This window comes from Arvicanthis niloticus, chromosome 13, assembly GCF_011762505.2.
Source record: "Arvicanthis niloticus isolate mArvNil1 chromosome 13, mArvNil1.pat.X, whole genome shotgun sequence".
NCBI lineage: Eukaryota > Metazoa > Chordata > Mammalia > Rodentia > Muridae > Arvicanthis > Arvicanthis niloticus.
In genome coordinates, this window is record NC_047670.1 from 63,932,975 (window position 1) to 63,959,744 (window position 26,770).

Below are 26,770 nucleotides of genomic sequence, written 5' to 3' on the forward strand. Positions count from 1 at the left end.
TTAACACCTGAAATGTGGAGAGCAGGACTCTTCCTCCCCAGAATCTATCCTGAATCATAGTTCCAGGAAAGATCTAAGGTTATCCCATGTCCAGTTGTGGGGACCAGAAGTCATGTTGACAGAGCAGCAGAGCTGACGGAGGCTCACAGTCACCTCCATCCCACCACAGAAGGTCACCTCTCTGGCATCTTCACTGGATCTGCCCCTTTTGTACCTGCTGCTGCTCACCCTCCACCTTAATTAAAGCGCCAGGCAGGGCCCAGATTTCCAGTGGCTAGCCCTCAACACCAACAGCCACCCTGGGAAATTCTCCAGTGTCTGCAGCACTTACTCTCTGCCTCAGCCCTGACTGCCATCATATAGCCAGTGAAGTCTGGGTCTGGTGAGGTTCACAGGCAAGGAGAACAGTAACAAGCCAACAGCAACAAAAGTTACAACCCCTGAGATGGGACGTCAGAGACCTCCAAAGTAACCCCAGGCAAGGAGGAGTACACAGGAAGACAGGTAACCACTACACTCTCCCCCATCCCAGCTTCCTTGCCTGAGGACCTTTTGTCCTAAGAGCCTATGCTCCCTTCTGTCCAGGGTCTGTGACCTTTGTCCTTCGCCTTCACAACCATTTCCCAAGGTCTTTCACTCCCTCTACAACGCCCTGCAGCATCCTTGATTTGAACCCGTGCTTCAAAGCTATCTAGGTAGGAAAGGTGGGGCTTCTCTGGCACGGAGGCCTGGGGAAGCTGGGTGGCCAAGTGCTAAGCAAGGACTTAAACAGTCCTTCCTTTGCTACAGGACGTCCCTCCCCTTCCAGTGCAAAGCTGCTTATGGCCAGGGGATCTTGGAGGAAGATGGGTTCAGGCTCCAGAAAAGGCATACAAAAAAAGATGGCAATCCGCTACCCACTCAGAAGACCCCAGGGCTGAGACAATGGAGCCCCTCTGGGCAGACCCACAACTCACATTCTGATGCAGGCGCACAAGTGTGTCGTTAGTTCTCTCTTTATATAGACTCTGGTTTCTAGAAACAACTTAGCACAGCCAGCCGGCCAGGGCCAGCACACTGATGGGCCGGGTAGGGTGGACTATTTACAAGCCCAGGGCAGGGCTGTACCATGGCCGCGTCCCTAAACGGCTCAGCCATGACACCACAATAAGTTAGAGCTGGCCAGGTGGGGCAGGGCAGGGGCTGTACACACAAGTGCTGGGGGGCTCAGGGCCTCAAATACTGTCGAGGGCCGGGGCTGTAAACATGGCCGGGGCGGCCCTGCCCACCCCTAGTGGTCTGTAACGACTGGAAGCAGAGCAGCCCGGGCAGGGCCGGGAGGGGTCAGGCATCCGACAGGCAGCTCTGGATCCGGTCCACCCACTGCTGGGCTGAGGGCACATCCTGGGCACAGAAGTTGTAAACGCGACGTGTTGTCTTCACCTGGGAAGAGCGGGTTACTGAATCCATGCCCCTACGAACTTCAAGCCCCTGGCCCCAGGCGTTCCCCACCCTTGACAGAGGCTCACATCAAAAAAGGCCTTCTCGTCCACAGTCTTGGGGGCACCTATAGTGGGTGTGCCAGGTGCCACAGCTTCTACCTCTGCCAGGTCAATGACACCCTTGCATTCTGTGTCCACTCGGTGGTCATAGTAACGCAGCTGGGGTGAGGAGGAGAAGATGCAGTCAAGACAGACCTATGTTCTGTTTCCCTTGTCCCTGTACCACCACTCACCTGGTGCTTGGTCTTGTCTAGGACAAACCAACGGGCTTTCCAGGGCTTCATAAAGGCCCCCTTCTTGTACAGGGTACCCTCATAGGACCTGCATTTGTACCAGAATGAGGGCCAGGTTAGCTATTAGGTGAAGGACCACCTCTAGAAATTAGATGAAGGGTCAGTCCCTTTATGGTCATCATGTGACAGACACTGGGTCCCAAACACCAGACCTTACGGTATCTGGGAGGTAGTCCCATGTGACACAGACACCCTAAAGAGGAAGAGAAACTCAGTAGTCAAATCTGTGGAAGCAACCAGAGTAAAATGGCCCCTCAAGGCTTAGGTAGGATGGATCCTGTCTGGCCCCAGTTTCAATGACAGCCCCTAGTGGCTGTCTTACCGGTACCTCTTGGCTTCATTTCAGACCTGCTACAGTCACCAGGTCTACAACCCAAACCTTTTCTGATGCTCACCTATGCTTGGGCAGTTGTTAGAGCTACTACAAGTCCTTTTACCTACAGAAAATACTGAAGTACTCGGAGAACTTAACCCCATCTGATAGTCATGCATGGGTCCCAATTCCCAGTCCAGAAGTAGCGGTGGGCTGTGCCCCTCACCTGTTCTCGCTCTCAGCTGTCTGGAATTGGCTGTACAGGGTGCTGGTGCTCCGTCGGGCAGCCTGGCGAGAGCTGGATGTGGTTGAGCCACTGCTCTGGTCACTGTCCAGGCTGAGGCTAAGAGTAGAGCCCACAGGCCCCTCCTGTAGATAGACACCTAGCGAGCGGCGATGGTGGGGCACAGCTGACACCAGTAGTGAGCTGGGGGTACCCTGCAAAAAGCAGAATGGGACTGTATCAGGCTGCTCAGCCTCCATCTCCTGGCAGCACACATACCAGCTATCCCTCAGCCCAGCCTGTCATCCCACCCACTCACACGTCCATCTTGCCGGCCTTCAAGGCGCTGAGCAGCCTTCACCCGGTCCCAGGTGTCTTTCCAGCGTTCAGAAGGTCGACCTAACTCTGTCTCCAACCGCTGCAGCTCCTGGGGAGAATTGGTGAGCAAAGAACACCCGGAGCTGGAAGGATGGCTCAGCAGTTAGAGCACTTGTCTTGCAGAGGAGCTGGGTCTGATGCCCAGCATCCATATAGTGTCGCATCTATCTGTGGTTCCTGGGAATCCAACACCCTTTTCTGACCTTTGTAGGTCCCAGGCATGTAAGCAGTACATATACATACATGCAGGTAAAACATACATACACATAAAGGTTTTTTTAAATTTAAAAATATTTTAAAACAAACAACAATTAAGCAAAAATCCAGGCTGAGTAGGTATACAGGTTTAGAGTAAAGTACACTTCTTTAATCCCAGCACTCAGGAGGCAGATGCAGGCCAGTGTTTATGAGTTACAGGCCAACAAGGGCTATATTATATAAAAAGATAAAAACAAAAGATGATGTTATATAATTCATAAGGATATGAATGAGCACAGATTTTGGTGAACATACTACAAGCCAGAAAACAATGTAATGATTCCTTAAAACTGAATGGAGTGTGTGGGTTTAATTAGTATTCTATCAGTGAGGGTTCAGCATGGGGCTTGAATGTAAAAACTTGCCACATCTGAATTCTATATTCAAAGAACATACCCTTTAAAGGCAATGACATGTGGACTGAGTGTAGTATAGCTCAATGTTAGAGAACACTTGTTTCCCATGCATAAAGCTGGAGTTAGTACCCAGCTCCACTAAACAAATAAAAAGAAAGAAAGATGGAGACAGGCAGGCAGGCAGGCAGGCAGGCAGGCAGGCAGGCAGGCAAACCGGGCATTGTGTTTCCCATGTACATCTACCTAGCTGGCAGGCTAACATACAAGGATCACTTGAGACTAGGAGAACAAGGACAGCCTAAGCAAACACAGCAACACCCTATCTCTTGAAAATACGGAGAGCTGGGCATGGCAGTTTACAGATGTAATCCTAGAACCTGGACGGTTGAAGCCAGAGCATCAGGAAGGAACTCAAGGCCCTCTTTAGCTACATAAGACTGTCTCAAAGAATAACCATAGCTGGGCACAATGGCATATGCCTTTAACTAGTAGGCTGAAACAGAAAGATTACTGAGTTTGAAGCCAGCTTGAGAAAAAATGTTAGTTCCAGGTTAACTTGGGCTAGAGTGAGACACCCTCCCTGCCCCACAAACACAAAAACCTTAAAGATGCAACAGGCAGGTGGGTGGGTGGGCAGAGGTCATGGCTTGGTGGAGAATACTTCCACATACACACAAGGTCCTAGACTGATTCGCTCGCTGACAGCACCACCACAAAGAGGTGGGGGGCATTTTCAGACATAATAAGAGCTTGAGGCAAGGTATGACTAGCAGATCTGTATTACAAGAAATATTAAGTCTTTTTGACTGAAAGGAACTGGTATTGGACTAGATATACAAAGAAAAAAGGGATTAGAGGCCAGACCTAGAGTATGTACTCCCAACTACTGGGGAGGCTGAGGCAGGAGAATCTCAAATTGTTGCCAGCTAGGACAACTTAGATCTTGTCTCAACATAATAATAGTAATATAACCATATAACCTAGTTTCAGCTGTAACTCAGTGGTAGAGCACCCCCAAGCATATATAAGACCCTGAGTTCAATTCTCAGTACTGCAAAAGCAAAGCAAAGCAGAAACAGAAAGCCTTTCTTTTTTAACTTCTTTAAAGCAAAGTAAAACAAAAATAAGTACTATACACACTTATGCCATGGGAAAACTAGGAGGCTCCAGTAACATCACATCAGGACAACTCTTCTGATTCCCAGACTGTCATCCCTGTACAAAATACCACCCGCAGGCAGGCAGGCAGGCAGGCAGGCAGGCAGGCAGGCAGGCAGGCAGGCAGGCAGGCAGGCAGGCAGGCGTAATAAACTCTTTGGGCTAGGCCCTTTACTGGATCATCAAAGCTCTCCTTCGAACATGAGGAAACCAGGCAATGCTCACAGAATCCTGAAGGGGACACAGCCAGCACAGAAGAGTGCAGCCTCTTCTGACATAGGACCTGAGGCCCAGACTCCCTGACTGTTCAGCCCCTTTGATGAGCCACAGACAGGATCTGCCGCCCTGTACACTGCCACAGCCACCGCACACCAACGGCCACAGCTCATTTGACCATTGTCTCTTTCAAGGGACCTCTGCCCTTGTTTAAGTCTGATTCTTGAGCAGATATGGCCAGAAAAGATGGCAAGTCGGAGGCAACAGTGACTCTCTAAACTCCAGGACTAGCCCCCAGAAGAGCTACTCCTCACTCTAAGGCATGCCTGACAGACAACTGACAGCAGGTGCTGCAGTGAAGATGTGGTCTGTACCTGTGGGAAAGACTAGCCCCAAGTAGCAGAGCTAGGGAGGAAGTGATGGGTCTTTAAGAGGTGGGGTCTGCTGGAAGATCCTTGGGTCATAGGGAAGGCGTCTTGGACAGGATGAGAACATTTCTTGGAAGACTGCCATGATGTGACCCAGCCCAGACACTTCCTAGAACTGAGCACATTCCCTTGAGCCTCTAGACCTGCAAGCTAAATAAATTTCTCTACCTTGTCAACTAACCTATCTCTAGTATTTCCTCACAGTGACAGAAGTAGATTGATATACCAGGTAAAGGGGTACACATATGCCAAGAGCAAAACCCAGGTCCCGAATCTTGAGAGTTTTTGACAAATGCTTTCTTCTCATTATCTGTAAATATCTATTAGCATGAGACAGACCTAAGAACCACAGCTATCCCAAGAATGTAATGTAAGCAGTTCACAAGGTGGGTGAAGTCAGAGCCATCCTAGTTCTCAAGGGTAACAAACCACACACACACACACACACACACACACACACACACACCACACAGAGGCATCCCCCGCTGTCTGGGACAGCACACACCTCCAGCAGACGTGAGATGGCATCAGGCTGGACTCGAGGACGGCTGTCATAGCACGGCCATACCACACGGCGCCTGCTCTGAGGAGCACCTCCATCAGGACGTTCTTCTTCTGGAGGCTCAGGGGGTCCCTGGGCCAGCTCCCAGTCATAAGGGGGACCCTCAGCCAACGTCTCCTCAGTGTAGAAATCCCACACTTTCAGATTGGACACATTGCTGTAGGGTCGCAGCACCTGGGAGCAAGTAAGCCTTACATTCAGAAGCTGGGCCATGCAGGAGCTGCTGCCCCAGCCAGGCCCCACTCACCTCTGTGTCCTCGGGCGCATACGTGTAGTTGTAGAACATGGGGGTCCTCTTGCTCAGCCGGTCTACATACTCCCACACAGACTTGCATGCCAGCTGGCCCCTGCGTTCACCCTTCTCCTCGTACAGCAGCCCTACCCAAGAGTAACACTGAGCTTAGGACCCTCCAGTCCAGACAGTCACCCCAGACTTCCTTCTTCCCTACATACCCAGCTCAATACGCTCATAATCAGAGTCCAGCAAGAAGGTCCGGAAACGGCGGGATGCATGGTGGTAACCAAGGAACTTGAGGTAGAACTGACTGAACTCAAACTCCATGGGGAACTGCAAATGAACCTGTAAGAAGTAGTGGGGTCAGAGGTCAGGTTAGGGGAGCATAGCTCAAGCCTACCTACATGGAAATCTACCCACCTGGTGTACACAGTCTAGGAACTGCAGGAAGACGGGCGTGAAACCACTGCTCTGACCAGCCAGGGTGTGGGCTCCACGGTGGCTGAAACGATGGCCAAAGGACAGCCACTCTTTTTCCACTAGCAGGCGGAAGCCTTCCAGAGTGCGGTAGAAGGGGTCTGAGAGCAGCTGCACCAAGGATACCACCTGCCAGCACACCAGAAGTCAGGAGGACATCTGAGGACCCTCCCCTCCCCCTTGCTCGCACCTGCCACATACCTGAGTGGTGATGTCCCAGCCATCCTCCAGGCTCACCAGGACAGAGGAGCCAGAGTCCAGCAGCTCCACTACCAGCACCGAGATCTGCAGCAGCTTGTGTATCTGCATGGACACTACAGCCAATCAGGACCCAGAGGCTCACATATCCACAGAATCCTTGGAAGGCCAGTAGTGATCTACAGCACTGGATAGACCCGATCTGCTCTGCTCCGGTCATGCTCGCACTGTTCCTCCTGCCTGCTCACCCCTCCCAGAAAACCCATGACAAGGAAGGCAGATTCAGAAGTCCCTGTCCTTTGCTGGGTGTGGCAGTCTTGCCCTGCAGGTGGCAGCAGCCCCTTCCCTCAGCACACTAGTTTTCACAGGGCACCGACTCACAACAACCTATTTCCATTCTGCAAAAGGGGCAAAGCAGCAGAAGGCCCTGTCCCACAAGCCAGTGTGATCCCACACTGGACACCAAACTTCCTGCACACAGCAGACTGGCCCAGACCACAGCTGCCTCCCCAACACCATGACACTACATACAAGTGCCTATAACCTCTCCTCTCCCTCCTCATGCCTAAAATGTCAAACAAGCAAGCCCAGACCTAGAGAGACCTAGTACCCAGGTGGGCAGAGGCAGGGGCAGGGCAGAGACCTGGATCAGCCATTCTGAATCCTCCAGTGAGCGCAGAAAGGAGGCTGGGCTGGGCTCAGTGGCAGGGCAACCAGGCACACAGGCCTTCAACAGTTTCTTGAAGCTGGCTTTCACCTGCCTTGCCTCAAATACTTCAATAGGCACCAGCTCCCACTGTTGCAAGGGATCTGGGCGCACACCCTGGAAGAAGACCAATGACAAACTGTGAGGCATGCCTAGCCCTGTGCTCCCCACCTGGCCCTGCACCTCTCCCCCAGTTACCTTGAGCTGAGCTTTGTCACCAATGATATAGAGGGCTGCACGCTGTGGCCGCAGAAAACCAGAATCAGGTGGAGCTCCGTTGGTGTGGGGAGTACTGAGGAGATCTCTGCCAGCTAGCCGAGAGCCTACATCAGCACCAAGACCACTGCTTCGACCACTGGCTCGGACACTGCTCCACTTCCCTGAAAAGGAGACACCCAGTAAGCACTAGATTGAGGTCAGGACACCACTTACCTGGGGCTGGCTGGGCCTGGCCTCCAGGGAGGGGACTGAGTTTCCAGGCAGGGCAGAGTGGTCGGCAGGCCACAAGAGGGAGGAGGACTGGAACACACAAATGCTGAGGCACATGAGGGGTGGCCTGTGTTAGTGTTTGGATTGGGATCAGGTGTTGGGCAGGTAAGTAGGGCTAGGAGTCAGTTGTGCTAGTCTGTCACAAAGGGACAGTTAGTGCTGGGTGTGGAAGGAGATATTAGTGCCCAAGACAGCTTGAGTCATACTAGGGGGCCATCAGTTCCAGTTAAGGGGAGAGCCCCAGTACGGTACCTCGGGACGCAGTCCATCTGGAGGCCGAGGCCGCCAAAGGGTTGGACAGCGTGGTGACCCTGGCTCGGGGGCTGGGCACTGAGGGCACAGCAGAGAGAAGGCTCAGATTTGGTTCCAGGCCTGGGTTGTCAGAGACTCCCACCAAGCCCCACTCCCAGGGGTCAGAAGCAGGATGGGCCCTTGTCTGGTCCAGGCATGGGTCCTCCCCACCAGGGGCAACTAGGGAAGAGGTTCTATGATACTGGGAAGAGTCAGGCTTTGGAATACTGGACTCTTCTTCCAACAGCTCAGAGAAACCTTGTCTTCAAGTCTCTCCTAGAGCTCTTCCTTTATAGTAAGCCAGGGTCTGGCTGATAGACAATTCCATGAATATACACACAGCTATGTAGGAACCTTGCCCAGAACAAAACACAGGTACCTGAGAGCCTTAGTCTTGGGGAGACCTAGAGGCAACTGGAAGAGGGAGAAAGAAGAACTGGAGGGGTGGGGAGACAGTTTTATCGAGGACATGAGCAGATCTGAGTCTTAGGACAGCAGCAGGCAGAGTTACGGACTGGGACAAGGTAGCAGTATCTGGGAGAAGCCTGGGAGAACCTCAGGTTTACCTGACTGTGCAGAGGCCTCATAGAGCACACAGAAAAAGGCATGGAGCCAAATATCACCCCACCAATGCAGAGATCACTATGGCCAAGCTCAAGGCCAGTCTTCCACACCTCGACTTCTCTGACAACTCCACATTATAGATGGCAGTTAGCCAACTTGGAGTGAAGACAGTATCAGCCTACTTAGGTTGCCAGCTGAAAATCCAAGTAGAGCTGAAGGAAGCCAGACTCCAGATCATCACTGGTCAGGTAGGGAGTGTGGCCCTACACCCTGAATTTATAACACGAAAGGCAGCAACACTGTCATTGAAGAAGGCTACAGAGATGTCCAGGAGACATAGGGAAGGCAAAAGCTCACACATTCTCAGGGGAAGATGCTGCCTGAAGGTGCCACTCAGAATTTCTGGCAGAAAGATCAGACTATAAAACACATTTTATCACACAAAAAGCAGGTATTCTCAGGGAACAGTGACAACCGGTCAGCCTAGCCTATCCCATCAGACTGTATCACTTGGTGAGAGCAGACTTGCTGCCCTGTCCTCAGCACCAGTGGCCAGCAAGTGTTAACAAGAGACGAAGATCACTGGTAAGCATTGGTAAATACAGATGAGAACCACAAGTTCAACAGGGAGTGAAGAGGCCTGGGGTAGAGGAGATACAGAAAAAACGAAGGGCAGACAGCTCCAAGCAAGAACAGATCTGGCTTGGTGTGGAGGCATACGCCTTTAATCTCAGCACTCAGGAGGCAGAGGCAGATGAACTGTAAGTGTGAGGCCAGCCTGGTCTATAAAAAATGTACAAAACAGCCAGGGCTAAAGGGAGAAACCCTATCTTGAAAAAACAGTAAGAAAGAACAATTAGCCATAGGAATAAGACAGACAAGACAGACAGACTTAAGGACCCTGGCCTACAAGACGGCTCTGCTCATGGGAACTACTGCCAGCCTAAAAGCCACTCGTGCCACTATGCTTTCAGGATCTGAGCCCAGAAGAGAAAATGTAGCCCTACAACCTCAAGAGGGGAATGGAAGAACTGGGGGGGGGGGGGGGGGGGGCGGTTAAGGCCTGGCATACAAGATGGGCTGGGGCAACTTACTCCCAAGTGACAATCAGTCAGCCTGGCCTATCCATAAGACTGTATCACCGTGACCGTGAGAGCTTGGTAAAATGGGCTCTGTAGTCTATGGCAGATGCTAATGCTGAGACAGAGTTCCAAGTACAAGGACCTAGCTTGACACGTACTGGGCTGGTATGCAAGTTAGTGGCTAAAAAATCAAAGAATCAACTGCTAAGGATCCCAGCATCTAGTAGTCAGGCCATGAGAATGAGGCCGACAAGAACAGTGCCCATAACCCACACTTCATTGGCTAACCAAGCTATCTGCCCTCACTCACAGATAGTGTCCAGAGCATACACAGGACACCTCTCTTTTAGTACTGCCATCCAGAACAACTGTGAAAACAGTCCAGCCCACAGCTAGAGCTGGGCAGCAAGTGTCAGGCAGCAAAAGAAGGGACTCAACTAATAGCCAGAGGCACACCCCTGATCTCTGGGCCTCCTTCAGACAAGAGACCCATGCATAAGGACAGAAGATGCTGTACACAATCATGTCTCAGGCAGAAGTCAGCATGGGGAGAAGTGTGTTCAGGTGCTGTGGAGATATGTATAGGGGATGACAAGGACAGCAAGAACAGTGCAGACAAAGCCCAAAGAGCCAGGACAGAAGACGATGAAGGCCCACTAATGGGCAGTGTGGCAGCTGGAAGCAGACAGGGTAAAGGAAGGACGAGAAAACGAGTTTGCGGATGTTCTAAGGGCTTTAGGCATCAGCAAGCACAGCAAGGGCTGGATGAGCATCTGTTGGACCTAAGGCCGCTGGTGGATGTGCTGGCTTATGGAAGGTGAGGAAATGGTCAGGGTTACGGTCAGAGGAGACAGGGCCTCAGGACACTCACCTGGTCTGAGCAGTATTCCTGCCCTGTCCCAGAACTCAAAGAGGAGTCCCTCTCTCTGTCCCATACCCAACACCACAGTCAAGCCACTTCTGCCCCTGCATAAACTCTGCCATAGCCCCACAAAGTCCTCTCTGTCCCATACCCAACACCACAGTGAAGCCACTTCTGCCCCTGCATAAACTCTGCCATAGCCCCACAAAGTCCTCTTTGCTCTATGGCCACCATTTACTCAAAAGCACCCTCTCACCGTGACCACCCATGTGGGCTGAGGAGAAGCTACTAAGTGTGTTTCGTCCTGATGAGTCAGCATAGCGTGGCATGGAGCTGACCACAGCCTGCAGGTACTTCTCTTGCTCCAGGCTGCTGGAGTCAGCCTGGGCTTGGCCTGAGAAAGGAAAAGCTGGAGCTGAAGGAGGCAGACACTGGACAGGCACAGGCAAGGTAGGCAGACACAGGAAGAACAAAGGAGGAGTACCTGGAGAAGGCGTATTCTGGGCCTTGAAGAGACCAACAACACCTTTGCCGTGCAAGCCCCCAGAGCGTAGCAACACAGCCTTGGAGCGCCCACTGCGCCAGCAGACCACAGGGAAGCGGTTCTGGCGGTAGCAGCGGGATACACGCTGCAGGGCATTGTCCTGGACGCTCTGGGGAACAATCAGCAATCCTGGATAGCTGCAGGAGTTGGAGTTGGTTATCATGAGGACAGCTCTAAGGCTTTGCTCTTTGCCTACCCACAGAGCCTGACACAGGAGAGGCAAGAAGAGCTAACTAACAGAGTGAGCACAATGGAGCAAATTCCTGGCTCCCAGACTCTAAAGGCCAAAGGTGCTTTATGCATATCTGGAAGCCCCCACCAAACCTGCCGCCCAACTCTCTATCCACCTCCTGTCCATGTTCCTCGTCTCTCCAGGATCCATGGCAAGCAGGGAAGGTGTCCAAGCACTGCCTACCACCCTAGTCAGTCCTGGCAAAATCTTCCTGGCGTGTTCTAGCCAGCCCTCACCTGCGACATATGGCATACATGCGATTAACAGGAGAGATGCGAAAGGGCTCCGACTTGGCCCGGCTCAGGCTGCTGCTCAGGGTACCTAGTCCAAGGCGCTGGTAGTCACGGCAACATGCCCGTTCCACCAGGCTGCTCATGGTCATGCGGTCAGAGGGCTTCAGGGCTGAGGACGGGGTCAGTGTGCTGGGCTCCAACTCCTCTGACACTGTGCAAACAGTACAGCTGGGGTCAGCACCCAAAGACCACCCAGGCCCCAGCCTCCATGGGGTCAACTCTGATAGAGAGCACAGCGATCTCCCTGATTCTGCTCCCACCTGAGATCTCGTCCTCCTGGTCCTCAGGGGGTGGCTGGCCCCGATGCTCCCAGCCAGGGGGGTTATATTTCTTACGAGTAACATACTGCCGCCCAATGGTCTTTTTAGCATTCTTCACCAGGTTCCGGGACAGAGTTCTGGGGTGTAAAAGTCCAACAGAGATGAGAGGACAGGAAGTCCAGGAAGACTCTGCAAGGGGTATAGCAAGCACCTGGCTGCCCTGACTCTGGAATCCAGTTCCATACCTGAATGAAGGACCCTTGTCCTTGGTAACCCGTGGCGGCCTGCCAGGTGTGTGAGCTGAGCCAAGTGTGAATGCAAAGGTGGCCCTGATGTCTGGTGGGTACCGGAGCTTGTGCAGCTGCTTTCGGAAGAGCTCAGCACTGTCAGATCCCACCTCCTCATCAAAGGCCATTTTCAGCAGCTGGGTCAAAATAAATAAATAAATAAATAAATAAATAAATAAAGCCTCAGGGCTCTAAGTGGCCCTCACGCTCCTCCCTAATCAGACAGTATTCAGTTCACAGGCTCCCGTCTTACAGCATGCATACCACAGAGGCAGGGAAACTTGGAGGAAAGGCATGTCCATGTAACTCAAGGTCCAATGCGTATAAACTGTAAATTTCAGTGCTAACTGATGAGGTCTCAGTAGAGACAGCTCACTCATAACTTGGACTCAAAGGTCAATGCCCCAAGGATAACAACAAAGACACAGGCCACTATCTCAAAAGGTCAAATGATATAGCAAGCTGAAAGCTGTCGGGGTCACCTTTTCTTTATATGTGTGAAGGTGTGTCTCTGTATTTCCAACTGCTAATTCTGTTCTGACAGAGAACTAAACGCTGGAAGGATCCTGGTATTGTCATTTCTATGGCCTTGTATTTGTAAATACTTGTTCTTCCACACCTGCTCAGATACTTGAAGGTCAGACAGTCAGTCCTCTATGCCTAGAGGCAATCTAGAATTGTATCAGAGATTGTCTTGCTGCTGATTGGTTGTAATAAAGAGCTGACAGCCAATAGCTGGGCAGGAGGTGGAGGGGAACTTCTAGGGAGAGAGAATGAAGCAGAAGAAAGCAGTTGTTGGGGACACCGAAGGAACAGACACGGACTGCCTGCCCCAGGTGCAGGCAGAAAAGGTCTAGAGTTAGCCATGTGGCAGGTGGTTAGTTGGTTAGGTGGCTAGTTAGTTGGATTAAGTTTAAAGTAGCCAGGAGACTTCCCAAGCAAAAGGCCTAAACTTTAAACTACATTAAAAGTCTCCATATCTCATTCATACTGCTGGTGGGTCCAAGAAAGTCCCATTATAGAGAGCTAATGTGACACCCCAAGTCAACAGCCCCTTGGCAGGAAACCACTTATAGGGCTCAACCTAGCTGCAGTGGACAAGAGTTTACACACCTGGAATGTGCAGGAACGAAGCTGCAGCCCATCCTGCAGAAGCTGGTCCACAGGGGTCTGCACACTAATGCGCTTCTCCTTGGTCAATGCAGCCACGGGGAAGGAACGGACTACCACCTGCTCCCCCACTTAAACAGGCCAAGCAGAGTCAGGAGGGGAAGGGAGAAGAAAAGGATAATATCTCAGGGTAGCAAATACAGAAGTCTTGGGTGGGTAGGAAAGGCCTATCTCCCATCAGGCTTTGAGTCTTTGAGAAAAGGGAAGGGAAAGGGAAGTCTTATCTCCTCCAAAGAGCTGGGAGAGGCACAGAAAAGGTCTAAAAGCTTACCCAGGGGGTCAGTAGGCATCCCCGTGAAAATGACGCGGTATGTGGTAAGGAAGACAGCACCCTCAGCTGGAAGTAGAGCAGGGCCCCCTCCACTGCCTCCTACACCCTCCTCACGCCCATCTGGCAGCAGGTACACTCGAAGGCCATCAAGGACACACTCCTCACCAGGCAACAGGCGTGGCCTCAGCAGCTTGGGCTACCCAGGAAACAGAGCAGAAACTTAGAACACAGCCCAGACTTCGTATGCACAGCTGGTCAGCCACTGCTCACCTTCTGTATCGGGGGCAGCCTCTTGCTCTCACGGTGTACGGCCTCCAGGGTCTCAATGTGCATCTGGACAATGTCTAGGAGAGAGCAGGTCTCATACCCTGAGCCCCTACAGCCACTCATCTAAGGGATGCTCCCATACCAGTATTGCCATACCTGGCACCATGACATGCAGTCCTTTGAGGTGGTCGCTGGTGACCCCACTCTCTGTGCAGACCTTGTCCACAAAGCGGTTGATGAAGCGGACCACAGCCCCAGCCATGTCACACGTCTCTGCGTCCTCAAAGCCACTCTCTGTGTCATAGCTCTCAGCCACACTACCTGCCATGCTGGGCCAAGAGGGGGTGTGTGGGCACCAGCACCCCCACAACCCCAGAAGCCTTATCCCTGGCCCAGGCCTCCCCACTGGCCCCACCCCACCTGTTGGTGACCAGGCTGTTGCTGGCACTCTCCAGGTCTCCCAACCCTGCCCGCTCCCGCAGCAGCCGGCTCTTGCTGCTGTCCAGAGGCAGCAGAAGGTAGCTCATGCGGTTGGCATAGTGGATGGCCTGGCTGAACACAGTGCTTTCCTCCTTCTGTACCAGTTCCTGCTGCTTCTCACGGCTCAGGGTTGGCCATAGGCGCCTCTGCTCTGAAGCCACATCCAGGGCAGATCGTTCATCATCCTGAGACTGTGCCTCCCCAGTCTCCTGTCACAGCACAAGAGTAAGGCAAGGCCAAGGTGTCTGTCCCAGACAGCCCAGGTCCAAAAAGTCCTGCATACCTGGGTGGGGCTCACACCATCAGAGGGCTCCAGGTAGAGGGCTCTGATATGGGTCTGCACATCCCCATAGAACATGGCCTCCCAGAACTGTGGTGTGCTCCACACTACATGCTCCTGAACACAGCTGTATGCAAACTGTGTCACCCCTGGGCTCAGCTTCTATAGGAATGAAGTTGGAAAGGTCATGAGCTCCTAGAGAGGAAACCTAGCCCCACCTCACTCCCAACACTTACCCTGCAGAAGGCTGTGACCAAAGGCAGCAGTGCAGCTGCAATGCCATGCTCATCCAGGGAAGTGCAATCCTGTGAGCAGAGCCATGAGTGATGGGAAAGCCCTCCTGGAAAGCATCCCTACCCAATCCCACCTCTCTGGCCATCAAGACCAGCATCTCCCACCACTGCCACTGGACTTGATGCCTCAGGTTTCAAAGTCATTTCCAACGAGAACTCTCTTCAGCTCCCCATCCTCCTCAGACTATGGACCTTCCCCACCCTATCACATGGAGAGACTTCTGCACCCCCTCTTCCGTCATGTGGTATCACTGGTAAGATGAGGGCCAGCTTCACCTGCAGGCAGCAATTCATCATGCGGACGACAAAGTCAAACTGCTGATGATCCAGAACTGCACGGTTCTGCTGCACGTGCAGGTGAAGCTCATGGGCGAGGCAGCGACGGGCAGCTCGCCCCTTCAGGGCCCTGAGTACAGCTGGAAGCAACTGAAAGCAGAGACAAGAGGAAATGTAGAACAGAAGGCAGAACAGGGAGATCCTCACCCAGAGGCAGCCAAGCTCAGGCTCTAAGCAGAGAAAAAAAACCCAAAAACCAGTGTAACTCAGGTGTGCCAGGTTCTGGGTTTCACTGACCAATATAGACTAAATCTTCCAACAGATCCAGCAATTCCACAAATGACAATTCATGAGGACAGAGACACAAGGTATGCATGGTGCAGGCTCCCAAGCCAGTGTGGACATGTGCTCTGGAGAGAGGCTCCACAGGAGCACCACACAAATGTTACTAAGACCTCAAATGTGTTCATGAACACAATGAAGGGCAGAATAGCATGCAAAACTAAGTTAAAGCAACACAAAGCCAGGCACGGTGGCTTATGCATGTAATCCCAGCACTCAAGAGGCTGAGGAAGAGCAAAGCCGGCTCTACTTATAGAGTGAATTGCAGGCCACCCTGGGCTATAAGGATCCTGTCTTGAAAACTCTTCCCCCAGATAAAACAAAACTCCAAGAATGTTTGACATGCATGCATCTACACTGTGTATAGTGTATTAAGCACTACACTGCTGTTCACTCAGATGAAAGAGCACCCTCCTATCCACCCAGGCACTGCACAAACTCAGCATTTACCACGCTGAAAGAAAGAACTGAGTCTCCCAAGACCTGCTGCCCAAAGCCCAGATTAGAAATTCTACCTCGCTGGGCAGTGGTGGCGCACGCCTTTAATCCCAGCACTTGGGAGGCAGAGGCAGGCGGATTTCTGAGTTCGAGGCCAGCCTGGTCTACAGAGTGAGTTCCAGGACAGCCAGGGATACATAGAGAAACCCTGTCTCAAAAAACCAAAAAAAAAAAAAAAAAAATTCTACCTGACAGGCCTCACCTTCTTTGCCTCAAGCATTTTCCCTTCAAACACATAGGAGATGCAGTTCCGCACTACCTCCAGCCGTCGTGCACTGTTGATATGAGGCCCACTACACCGCTCCAGTATGGCCGCTAAAGAGAAAGGACGTGTTCACTTTAACTCCTGGCCCTGTATCCATCCGAAACCAGCCTGCCTTCCCCTTCAGGTTACATACTCATGGGGGGCCCTGAAGGCACAGTGGTCCTCCTCTCAGCTTTGACGGCTGGAGGTGCGCCCTGCATCTTGGCCGCAGCCTGGTCCACAATCCACTGAACTGTGCCCTCATCTAGCCGGGGGAATGGCCGGTGGGTCCGCCGCAGGTGACTGGCCTCTCCTGGCCTCTGCACTTTGTGCATCGCCACAGCTGGGTAGGGGTTTTCCTGAGGGAACACGGGCAGACATTGGCTAGTGGGCCAGGACCAAAGTGGTAGCATGCCCTCCATGTCACCCACCATACATTCTTATAAAGTTGCTCTGCCAGTTCCTGGACATGACGCAGGACACGGTGGGGATGGTTCTCATCTGCTCGCATCCGTGCTACCTCATGAGCCACCAGCTAAGGGGAAAGGAGGCAGGGTGATGAGGTCAGTTGAGTGGGCTAGGGGAGGCACAGGTAGGCAGGCAAAGGCAGGGCTATACCTCATCAAACAGGTCTGTGGAACGGTAAGGGACCCCACGCTCTGATACAAAGCCTGCAAAGGCCATGCCCTCCAACACTTTCATCAGGAAATCATCCTCCACCAGTCCACGCTGGCCTAAGAATGCTGCCTGGGAGAACACCAGAAAGTTAGTTCCTCAAGGACTCATGGAGACAGCTCCAGCCCCAACCCCACAGCCTACCTTATGGAAGCGAATGACGGGTTCTGGGTGGATGCGCACAATGTGCAGGCACCAGCGGTAACCCTGCAGGAGCTGAGCAAAGAGCCGCAAGAAGACAGCACGAAGCTCCTTGTCCTGGGAGAGCAGGTCAATGCAGGTGAGTATCAGGTCCCAGGAGACACTCAAAGACCCTGGATACTTCCCTCTATTCTCATTCACAGCCAGACACAGGTTTCCCAGGAACCTTTGCCACCCCCTTCTGCTTCTCCCAACAGTGCTTCTTAGCCAAGTTAGTTCTACAAGTGTTGAACAAACAGCTCCTGTTCGGAGCCCCTTGATTGGTTCACTGTACTGACTTAGGCACAGTCACCACACCTAACTATTTGTAGGTAGCTCCTTTGCTCCCAGGCTTCATCCTGCCTAGGCTAGAGGAGCCTGAGGTCAGCTTGGAGGTAGGCTGAGTGACGCCATCATCAGCTTAGCCATTAGAGGCAATGCATCTCTATACCAGAGCCGCAGTGATCCCCACCTGCATTTTCAGGGAGGAAGCAGATGTTGTAGGAGGTGGAAAGGCAAGGTCAGCCAACGCCAGCTCTGGATCCAGGACCTGTGGGAACAGAGGGGAGCAGGGACAACTGCATGGTGACCTTAGGGTTCTCTGGATGTCAGGTGATGGCTCCCACAAGCCTCAGGTTCCAGCCCCACCCTAACCCCAACCCTCACCATGCTCAGAACATTGTGGGTCTGGCTTTGAAGTGGCTCTGGCAGGGGTGGAATGTGCACACACTCAGGGACAGTCACTGTCCCTCCATCAAGATCAGCAACAATCACGTCCAGCTGTGCACCAAAGGGAACAAACGGTGAGAGACCAGCAAGCTTAGGCAGTGATGCAGACATAAGGCACAGCCCTTACCAGCTCCTGAGTCTCTGCCTGGAAGGCTGCATTGACCCCAATGATGAAAGGCGTAGGTGTGCTAAGGACTTCAAGCAGCTGTGCCGGCAGGATGGGCACATATGTGAAGCTGTAACAGGTCAGAAGACACTGTAAGCCCCAAACATAGGACACAGGGGTAGGCAGAAGGACCTGGAGGAGACAGGAGGTAGGGACAGGCAGAAAAGCACCTGTATCTAAGAGGGAACAGCAGTGCCAAGAGGCCTCTGCAAGCATCTGCTAGACGCTGGTAGCTCCTGGACAAGAAGAGGACTTTGTGCTCAGTAAGGGCAGCACAGAACAAAGACAGCACATTGGTGATGCCTGAAGAAAAAAGAAGGCCTGGTGAGGGCCCGTGTCCCTACTCCAGAACCCAGGGGGCACCCACACCTCTGCCCACCAGCCTCAGGACAGGACATTGGGGGTTGGGTACGACAGGCAGTCTCACCCAGCTGGCGGAAGAGCAGCGCTACACTACAGCGGCTGACAGGCAGTGAGTCTACCAGTGGAGTCTGAATGACCTGCCGGTCACCAGCCCCCAAAGAGATGGTTCTCTGTAGGAAGAAAATGACCAGAGCTTAGCAGTATAGTTGGAGCATATCTGAGCACTTGGCCCCAGGTGAGCTGACAAATCTTGAGATGGGACTGGCTTAGATGACTGGAGGGAAAGGCCACACCCTGCCTCTGTTGGCTGAGCAGCGCTGCAGAGAAAACTCAAGGTAAGGGGGAATGCCTCTGATGTGGGTGGGGGCAGGGCCTGAATGGGCAGAAGAAACAAAGAATCCATACCGCTCCTTCCTCAACAGAGTCCAGCTGCACAGGACAGACAGACAGAGAGACACCATTAGACACAGGGCAGAGTAGGAAGCAGACAGATAGATGGACAACAGCATCCAGTGATAGGAACACACTCAATGATCAACAGGATAGAGAGACATAAAATGTAGGCCCAAAGGTATAGGTATGAAGCCAAATAAGTAGACAGGGCTAAGAACAGATGGCAAGAGTGGCACCAAAAGCAGAAGAGAGTGTCTAAGGCCTTGGGCTGAGTTAGCCAGACTATCAGTACCCCACAGGTGCCCCACTCCCCGCCTCCCATGACTGTACCAGGAAGGCTTGTGGCCATCCACCTGTCGCCAAGACCCACCTGAGACCCGCCAGCCAAAGGGACGGTGCATGTGAGCAGGTTCCCGATCACATTCTCGAGGCTCACATTCAGCCCTTCCACATGGATAGCATAGATGAGACCAAGGCTATTCTGCAACAACCAGATAGGGAACAGTGGTACAGCTGACAGAAACACCCCCGTGCCCTGCCTTGCTGCTATGGAGGCCCTCCTCACCCTGAACACTTCGGCATGGTCCAGTCTAGACACCAGAACCAGAGTCTTTGGAGCAAAAAGCTGGCCAGGCTGGGCTGGGGCTGTGGATGACAGCTGTGCGTGGCCTCCTCCATCTGCCTCTTCCTCCTTCTCTGTGGCATCTTCAGTGCACATCACTTCCTGCAGACAGAAACCCATTCTCCTGGCTCTAATCAGAGTCATCCCATGAGACCAAGTGGAAGACAGAGGTGACTCAGACCCAGCCTTCCCCAACAGGAACATACCCCCAGAGGTAGAGCAAGCTGGCCATGGCCCAAGGCTCAGCTTCACATGTTGCACACCAGAGCTTACGCTGACCTGTGTGGACTCCACTGGCTCCCAGAAGGTCAAGCAGGCGCAGTAGTGCCTCTCAGAGTTGATATCAGTAAGGACAGCCACAAAGAAAGTTGGTGGATTCCTCTCGGGACATAGCTGCCACCCACTGGGCTGGCAAAACTGCAGAGGATCAGCAGTTAGTGCCTGCACCCACACCTATAACAAAAACTCCCCCCTTACCCCTACCACCTATCCTCAAGCATCTGTACTGCCAGGGCCTGGAGTTGCAGGGTATAAGAAGCACCTGTTAGTTACCAAGGGAACACCTTAACCCCCTAGCCTCAGCCCTCTTGGTGAAAGGAGTAACACAGCTCTGGCCTCACCATCTGGGGTAAAGCCCATGAGGGACACAGTGACATGAGCAAGACACCCTGCCTGTCAGGCCAGCTACTCCCAGTCCCCTTAATGCTACACCTCCACACTCACCAGTTCAATGCCCTGGGGGAAAGGGTTGTCCTCCCAGTCCTTCTCCGGGAAGCGCTGCAGGATCTGGCCCTGGCCTTCCCCACTCCCTGAGAACAAGAGCAAGTGGTCAGAGGACCTTTCCCCACACACCCCAACCCTCCCTCATACTGTCAGGATTGGCCCAGGATGGAAACAGCCCCTTCTCATCTGGCACCAGACCAACCTAAGCTCCCAGAGCTACCATTTCTCTAAATAGACTTCTGGGTAGATAAGCCATTGGATAAGTGTAGACCCCAAGGCCACCATAAGGAAGAAAGAAAAGCCCCCCAGATCCTTCCTCTCACCTACCAGCCCAACCTAACCTTTCACTGTACAGGAGTCTTTCAGGGAGGAGGAGTTTTAGCTAACTCAACATCTTCCCTGACTGCCAAGCTGCAGCTTTAGCCTTCCCTGCCAACAATGAACACCATGCAGATTGTGGACATGTCTGAATATACAGGACATATTTGGGGATCTTGGTGACCTCTGTCATATGTCTGCCCTGGGCCCATGTGTGGAATTCAAGCCTTAGCTCCTTTTATGATGGGGTGGAAATACCAACCATGGATCCAAACTGCTACCTATCCAAAGTAACTCAGAGACAGTACCTCCCAGAACACAAGTCTCCAAAAACAAAGAGTTTGGCAAGTATATGCTTCCCCTTTGAGCCCTGAAGCTCCCAGGCTCCCTCAGTATGTACCAGCAAGGGAAATACTTCTAAGTCCAGTCTGTGTAGGTGGAGTGAAGGTCCTTGCCTGGGGCTCATCTTACACCACCAAATCAGGAGGTAAAGTGAGGGCAGTGATAAGGATGTGTGATGACTTCCTTTGCCTCACATGCACATGGAAGATGGAGCCTGGTACGGCAGTGCTTCTCAACCTTCCTAATGTTGCAACCTTTTAATATTCCTCACATTCCTCATGTTGTGATGACCCCCAACCATACAATTATTTCATTGCTACTTCATAACTGTAATTTTGCTACTGTTATGAATTGCAAGAATATCTAATATGCAGGATATCTGACCCCAAAGGGGTCCCAACCCACAGGTTGAGAACCACTGTGGTATGGAAAGACAGGCCTCCTCACTTCTGCCTCTCACACCTACGGCTTCAAGATCCTTAGGGTACAGTGCTCTCCCATCCTTTTCATGGACCAGATGCTCCCACCAGGGGAAGAAGCAGAAGCAGACAGTGAGGGGAGGGTGGTCTACATCAAAAGTCTTCTCATGGATCCCCCTGCTCAGCCTAAGTCCCAAAAAACTTCTGTGTGCAATGAGTCTGCTTGCTAGGCTATAGCCTCATATCCACCCAGCCTGGTCCACTTGAACACAGTTGTGCTGAACCACTAAGCCCAACGCAACAATCCACAATTCCCAGGTCCCCTAAAAGCAAAGAAACTCAGCTGCAACCATGGGAGACCGTGCATCCCTCCAGAACCATGGAGAAAGCACCGAGACTGTGAACACTAGGAAGGTTGCTGCTAAGCAGGAGGTGGTGGGGTGCAGGGGCCTATTATGACTCACAAAACCTCAGCTTCCTGCTCCCCTCCTCCCACCACCAACAGGCGACAGGCAACAGACAAGGAAGGGACAGGTGTCTGCTGGTGTCATGCCTACCTACACACACCCACACACCTGTCCCACCAAGATAAAACCCCCAGGGGGTTCCTCAGGTCCCACCCTCAACAGGCCTGGGTGGTGCATGTACTGTGAAAACACAAACACACACACACACACACACACACACATTCCCCCCCTCCCCCAGTTGTGGCTCCTCCCCCCACCCACTCGGGCAAGAGCCTCCTTGTGCTCGGCCCTAAACCACCATCTGGGCCCAGCCCTGGCTGGCACCCAGGGCTCACCCAGTTCTTGCCACGAGGCAGCATGAGGAGGAAGGGGGGGGGGTACACAGACAGGGACTGCAGCCTCTGCCCTGCAGCCTTCCCACAAGGCCAGGAGGGCTGCTAGTACCTTCTGAGGGTTGAGGGTTGTTTTTAGCAGCCTTTCTACCCAGGGCAATTGGTACAGAGAGGATGGTCACCTTCCACTGCCAGTATCCCTCATCCTGTGCAATGTTAATTCCCACTTCCCACTAGCCTGAAAGCCTTCTGAGGATTCTACACTCTAAAGAGCTCCTTTCCTGAGACTCCCACCTGCCTCATCTAGGGAGACGGGTAGACGGCAGCCCAGTGCACATCTCTTCTTCTGTGTACTGTAACAGCCCAGGATTTGACTTTCAGGATTCAGTCTACTGCCTCCTCTAAGATGCTTGCTACCTAGTTACTTGCCATCTAAATCTGGGGCCTGGAGCAGGTCCCTGAGGTCCTTCCCCCAACAAGTATAAGCCCTCTCCAGACAACTGGTACACCTGTAGTAGCCTGAACAGACACAGTTCCTGTGCATGGCACAGACTACAGCCTAATTAGGGCTTGTTGAATGCATGTAGTCAGCTATATGACCATCTTCCCCACACCCTGCCCAACTCACGCCTCACAAACAAACAGGTTCTTCAGTCAGAAGTGCAAACAATTTCCGGAGCCCTAAGGCACAGTAGGCCCTCCCAATGAGACCATGAGGAAGCCTTGTTAACTCTGTCTGGCTTCTCTGAGACCCTAGACTTCTGGCTTGCATTTGTATGAGGGGCTTTGCCATGTTCCTCTATGTCTGTCACCCACTGAAGACTTTTGGCAACAAGAGTAACCTGCAATGACTGTACTTAACCCAACAAAGTACTGCCCACTTTGGACAGACAAGAGCAGGCACATCCTCCCTCCCTATCCCAACCCTGCTAGAACAAATCCCAACAGCACAGCCATATATTACAAGGCAGTGTGCTCTTTGGGCAGCTTATGAAGGATGGACACTAAAGTCCACTAAAGCAGAGATGGGAAGTCCCTGGCCCACTCTTGAACCCACAGACTGGATAGGCCCACTCTAGAAGATACACTGGCACTCAAAGCACCTCAGCAAGAGCTTCCTCCAGCAGCGAGGCCCATGCAGATTGGGGGCCTGAATGGCATACTGGGTAGCAGAATACAGGTCATGTATTCTGTCATCTGCTGGCAGAATCTCATCACTAGTGCCAGGCTCTGATGCCTGGAGTACCAGCCATGAACAGTGTGCACTGTGGGAAGGCTCAAAAAGAATACCAGTACCCCTGACTGACCTACCACATACCTCACCATGCATGCTGGACAGCACCAGGTAGCTGCTGCCTCTCAGGAGCCTAGCTATAGGAAAAGGGAGAGGAAACAAAAGAATACCGCCTTCCTGCTTTTCTACCTGAACACTAAGATACAATGCCCCAGGCAAGCTGCAGCTGACAAGGTGTGCAGCGGGAGCCTACAGCTCTTTGACCTACCCCCAATCTATAAACGACCACAGAAACTTCAATCCAAGACCTTGGACCCTTAAGCTCTCAGGGTGTGGGGGAGCTGGGAGGGAACTGCAGCCACCCCAAACAGCCCCAACCTGATCCAGAGGGAGGGCAGGGCCATGGGTGGGGACAGTAGATGGGCCTAAGAATGTGGCCACCTCATTAAGATCAAGGCTGAGGGAAGGAGGGCAGGTCATGGAATACAAATAGTTTTCTTGGTTGATGGAGATGTAGCTCTTCCTCCCCAGCAGAGGCAGAAGGGTACCTGTGCGGTTTAAGTCAGGTAAAGTGTCTGATAACTGGCATTCCCAGATAACTGAGTACTGGCCAAGCTACAACTAATTAAGTGAACACGTCTGGGAACTGGGCAGGGGTCTCAAGCTATGCTGTCTGGTCCCTCATGCTAAGAAAAGTATCCAGTTGAGTAATAAGACAAAGCACACAGCCCTACTCACTAGGTGCGGGGTCTATGCTGTGCCATCTAGCACCCTCTAAACTTAGAGTCTAAAGTGAAAGAGTTACACACAGCCCAGGCATTTACTGTCTGTAGCCTTGCACACAGGTCACCAACTGTAACCATTAGCAACCAGAATGCTCCCTCTGGTAGGACTCTGGGCCTAACCAAGACAGCTTTAAAAGGCACTCATTACCAAGGTTCTACTCCAGAGAAAAGGTTCTGATTCAGAACAAAACTAAGGTGTCCTCTCACTCGTACCCCTTAATCTAAAGGCCCTGCATCACAGAGCAGTCAGCACACAGAGGGCCCTTCACCTTCTTCCTCAGAAACACCTACCTAGCAGTATTCGTACATCAGCTACGCAGACCTTAGATGTAAATTATCTCCTTGGGCCCATCCTGTGCTATACCTTTACACACAAGTGCTTCTGACAGCCTCGGAGCAGCTCTGTGTGACTCATCACATATGAAGACAAGGAAACTGAGGCAGAGAGTACACAGTGACTGGCACAAGCCAAGTTGGTGAAGAGTGACAAAGGAAGGACAACTAATCTTCAGTGAGCTCCTCAGTTTGGGGTCTTTTGCTCTTGGCACTCACATCCCTTGCCTTATAGATCTGCCTTCAGCCCACACCCAGAAACCCAATTGGAGGCTGGTTCCTCAAAGGAAAGCCTTGAGGCTGAGTGGTTAGCCAGCAGCCAGTCAACTCTGACCCTAGAAGGCAATGCTCAGAGAGCTTGTTGGCCTTCAGTTTCCACAGTGATGGGTAATTCGAGAATTACTCTATCACACCTTTCAGGAAAAGTAGCCACCTCTGGCCTCAACATTCTATCCCGTCCTGTATGTCCTGTACAGAGGACAGAGGTCCATGCCTCTTGAACGGCTCTATCAGTAAGCCCACGTGTCACAGCAACTTCTCATGGAGCCCACCCACACCTCATGTCACCCTCAATTTTACCCTACTCCCAGCAGACCTCCCGACCTGGTCTCTACCTACGTTCTGTCTCACAGGTCCTTCTTCATACCCCTCTCACCACCACCCAGGTCCATTTTGTTCCTCCAGCCCTGGCCCAGCACCCAGCCCGAGACCCCCTGAGAAACGCAAGCCCTCAGCCAGCTTTCATTTCCTCACTCCCAGCAGCACCCTGTTCCTGGCCTTCACATATGCCTTGGAGCACAGGTTTTCCCTCTGTGAGCCAGCACAACATTGGTGGCAAGCCTCCTGCTCAAGGAGGACAGGGGAATGAAGACAATGTGGTCTCTGCCTTTGAGAACTCCCTCTCTGAAGGGAAAGACAGATGCTTGGGACTGAGTGCCAAAAGATACAGACTTGAATACATGAGAGCAGAAAGAACCAGGGGGTCTGGAGACAGAGGTGATGGTGGTGGTGCTGCTGCTATTCCCCAGTGCATATAGGGTCCAACATGTAAACATTAAACAAAGGAACAGTCCTAATGGAGACTTAGCAAGAAGAAAGGCAAAGAAGAAAGTTTGGGTCCTGAATGGTGACAGTGACAGCTGGTCTGAGAAGCAGCAGAGTAACTGTGTGGAAGAGATAACTGGAACATGGTAGGAGACATTACATCTAGGAATTAGGAGCTACCTCATCTGGCCACAGCTGTCCCTAAGACAACTGCCCCTCTGCAGGTGGACTCTGACAACCAGAGTACAAGTCCCAGCCTCCACTCCAGACCTACACTCAACTTCTCTGTGCCAGATTCTATGCTGAAGATAGGGCAACGGCAAGGCAATCTCAGTGGGCTATTGGGAGAAATGAGATCACACACACAAAGGGTTGTGCAGGGCCTGGCACACTGAGGACTCCAGCCAACACCCCAACACTGTTGTCTCCATGGCTGTTGCTGATGTCACTGTCAGGCTCCGTTTTCTCCTACCCCCTGGACTGAAGGGCTCTCAGACACAGGTGCTAACTCCAGATCAGGGCCTCCTAGACACGAGTACCAATTGCCACACTGATCCCCCACTGAGGGCCCAGCTTACAGATCTGAGCACCAGGAATGCTCTTCTCCAAGTCTGACACTTTCTTCTGAACCCCTCCCCCTCCACTGCACCCCACCAAGCGTGCTTGAGGCTTCAGACCTAGCACTGGATCAGAGAAGCTGGAAAAACGAAACGTTCCGCCCCCCTCTCTGAAAGTACCAGACACAGCCACAGGCAGTCGGCCAAGGCGGGGTGAGCCCATCCCACCCAACTTGGAATCGGGGAGACTGAACTGCAGCAGGGTCCTCCAGCCTCCCACGCCCGAGCTACACGGCCCTGCCCACCTCGGAACACCGACGCAGGTGCCCAGGTATAGGAGGACGGTTCTTACACAGGCCATGTAGTCCGGGGTCCTCGCGGGTTGCCCCGACGCCACCGTGGCCAATTACTACGGAGGCCTCTTTTCGAAAGCCCCGAGAGCTCGGCCCCAAGTCCTGACCCTGCCTCCGGCCCGGTCTCCTTAGTTTCAAGTCCTCAGTCCCAGTCCCTCAGCCCCCAGCTCGTCCCTCGGCGCTCAGACTCGGCACTCACCGCGCGGGTGCGGCCCGAACGCCACCAGCACGAAGTAGTCCGCGAGCCGCGCCATGGCAAGGGGCGCAGGCGGGCTCCACGGCTCGAGGATTCGATGGCGGCGCGCTCATGGCCCGGCGCTGGCCCTAAGCTGCACACTTGGGACACCCCCGGCCCGCTCCTCTGCGGCGCCGCTGACCAGGGCTTCCGCCGCCATCTTCCCAGCCAGCCGGCCCGCCCGGGCGCTTCG

The 26,770-nt window shown here is 52.8% G+C and overlaps 1 protein-coding gene across 5 annotated transcripts; it reads right to left on the reverse strand.

The window, feature by feature from the left end:
- Nucleotides 1–979: 979 nt before the first annotated feature.
- On the reverse strand, nt 980–26,770 carry Sbf1 (SET binding factor 1). Of its 5 annotated transcripts, XM_034516076.2 has the most exons (42): nt 26,542–26,770; nt 20,159–20,244; nt 19,715–19,852; nt 19,379–19,537; nt 19,184–19,294; nt 18,826–18,849; nt 18,485–18,590; nt 18,228–18,360; nt 18,019–18,127; nt 17,829–17,942; nt 17,635–17,712; nt 17,127–17,240; nt 16,926–17,054; nt 16,744–16,842; nt 16,462–16,666; nt 16,266–16,378; nt 15,224–15,373; nt 14,891–14,959; nt 14,658–14,816; nt 14,315–14,583; nt 14,051–14,223; nt 13,898–13,971; nt 13,628–13,823; nt 13,300–13,427; nt 12,145–12,323; nt 11,900–12,036; nt 11,583–11,790; nt 11,055–11,251; nt 10,827–10,964; nt 8,024–8,101; nt 7,481–7,662; nt 7,220–7,399; nt 6,580–6,681; nt 6,322–6,507; nt 6,120–6,246; nt 5,914–6,044; nt 5,610–5,840; nt 2,630–2,737; nt 2,314–2,525; nt 1,715–1,802; nt 1,509–1,640; nt 980–1,422 (listed from the first exon to the last, which is right to left on the reverse strand). In XM_034516076.2, exons 1-42 carry the CDS (start codon nt 26,594–26,596, stop codon nt 1,324–1,326), a joined length of 5,706 nt encoding a protein of 1,901 aa, XP_034371967.1. In that variant the 5' UTR covers nt 26,597–26,770; the 3' UTR covers nt 980–1,323. The 5 variants fall into 5 exon arrangements, with proteins under 5 accessions (XP_034371967.1, XP_034371968.1, XP_034371969.1 ...); XM_034516077.2 differs by lacking the exon at nt 18,826–18,849; XM_034516078.2 differs by lacking the exon at nt 8,024–8,101.

What these genes read in the sequence shown, in the direction of transcription:
- Sbf1 (XM_034516076.2), bottom strand. Translation starts at nt 26,596, where the DNA reads ATGGCGCGGCTCGCGGACTACTTCGTGCTGGTGGCGTTCGGGCCGCAC. An exon ending in CTGTTCCCTCTTAGATACAG is followed by an intron (nt 18,128 to 18,227) that starts GTGCTTTTCTGC and finishes GACCTGTTACAG; the next exon opens with CTTCACATATGTGCCCATCC. An exon ending in CCGTCATTCGCTTCCATAAG is followed by an intron (nt 17,055 to 17,126) that starts GTAGGCTGTGGG and finishes GTGTTCTCCCAG; the next exon opens with GCAGCATTCTTAGGCCAGCG.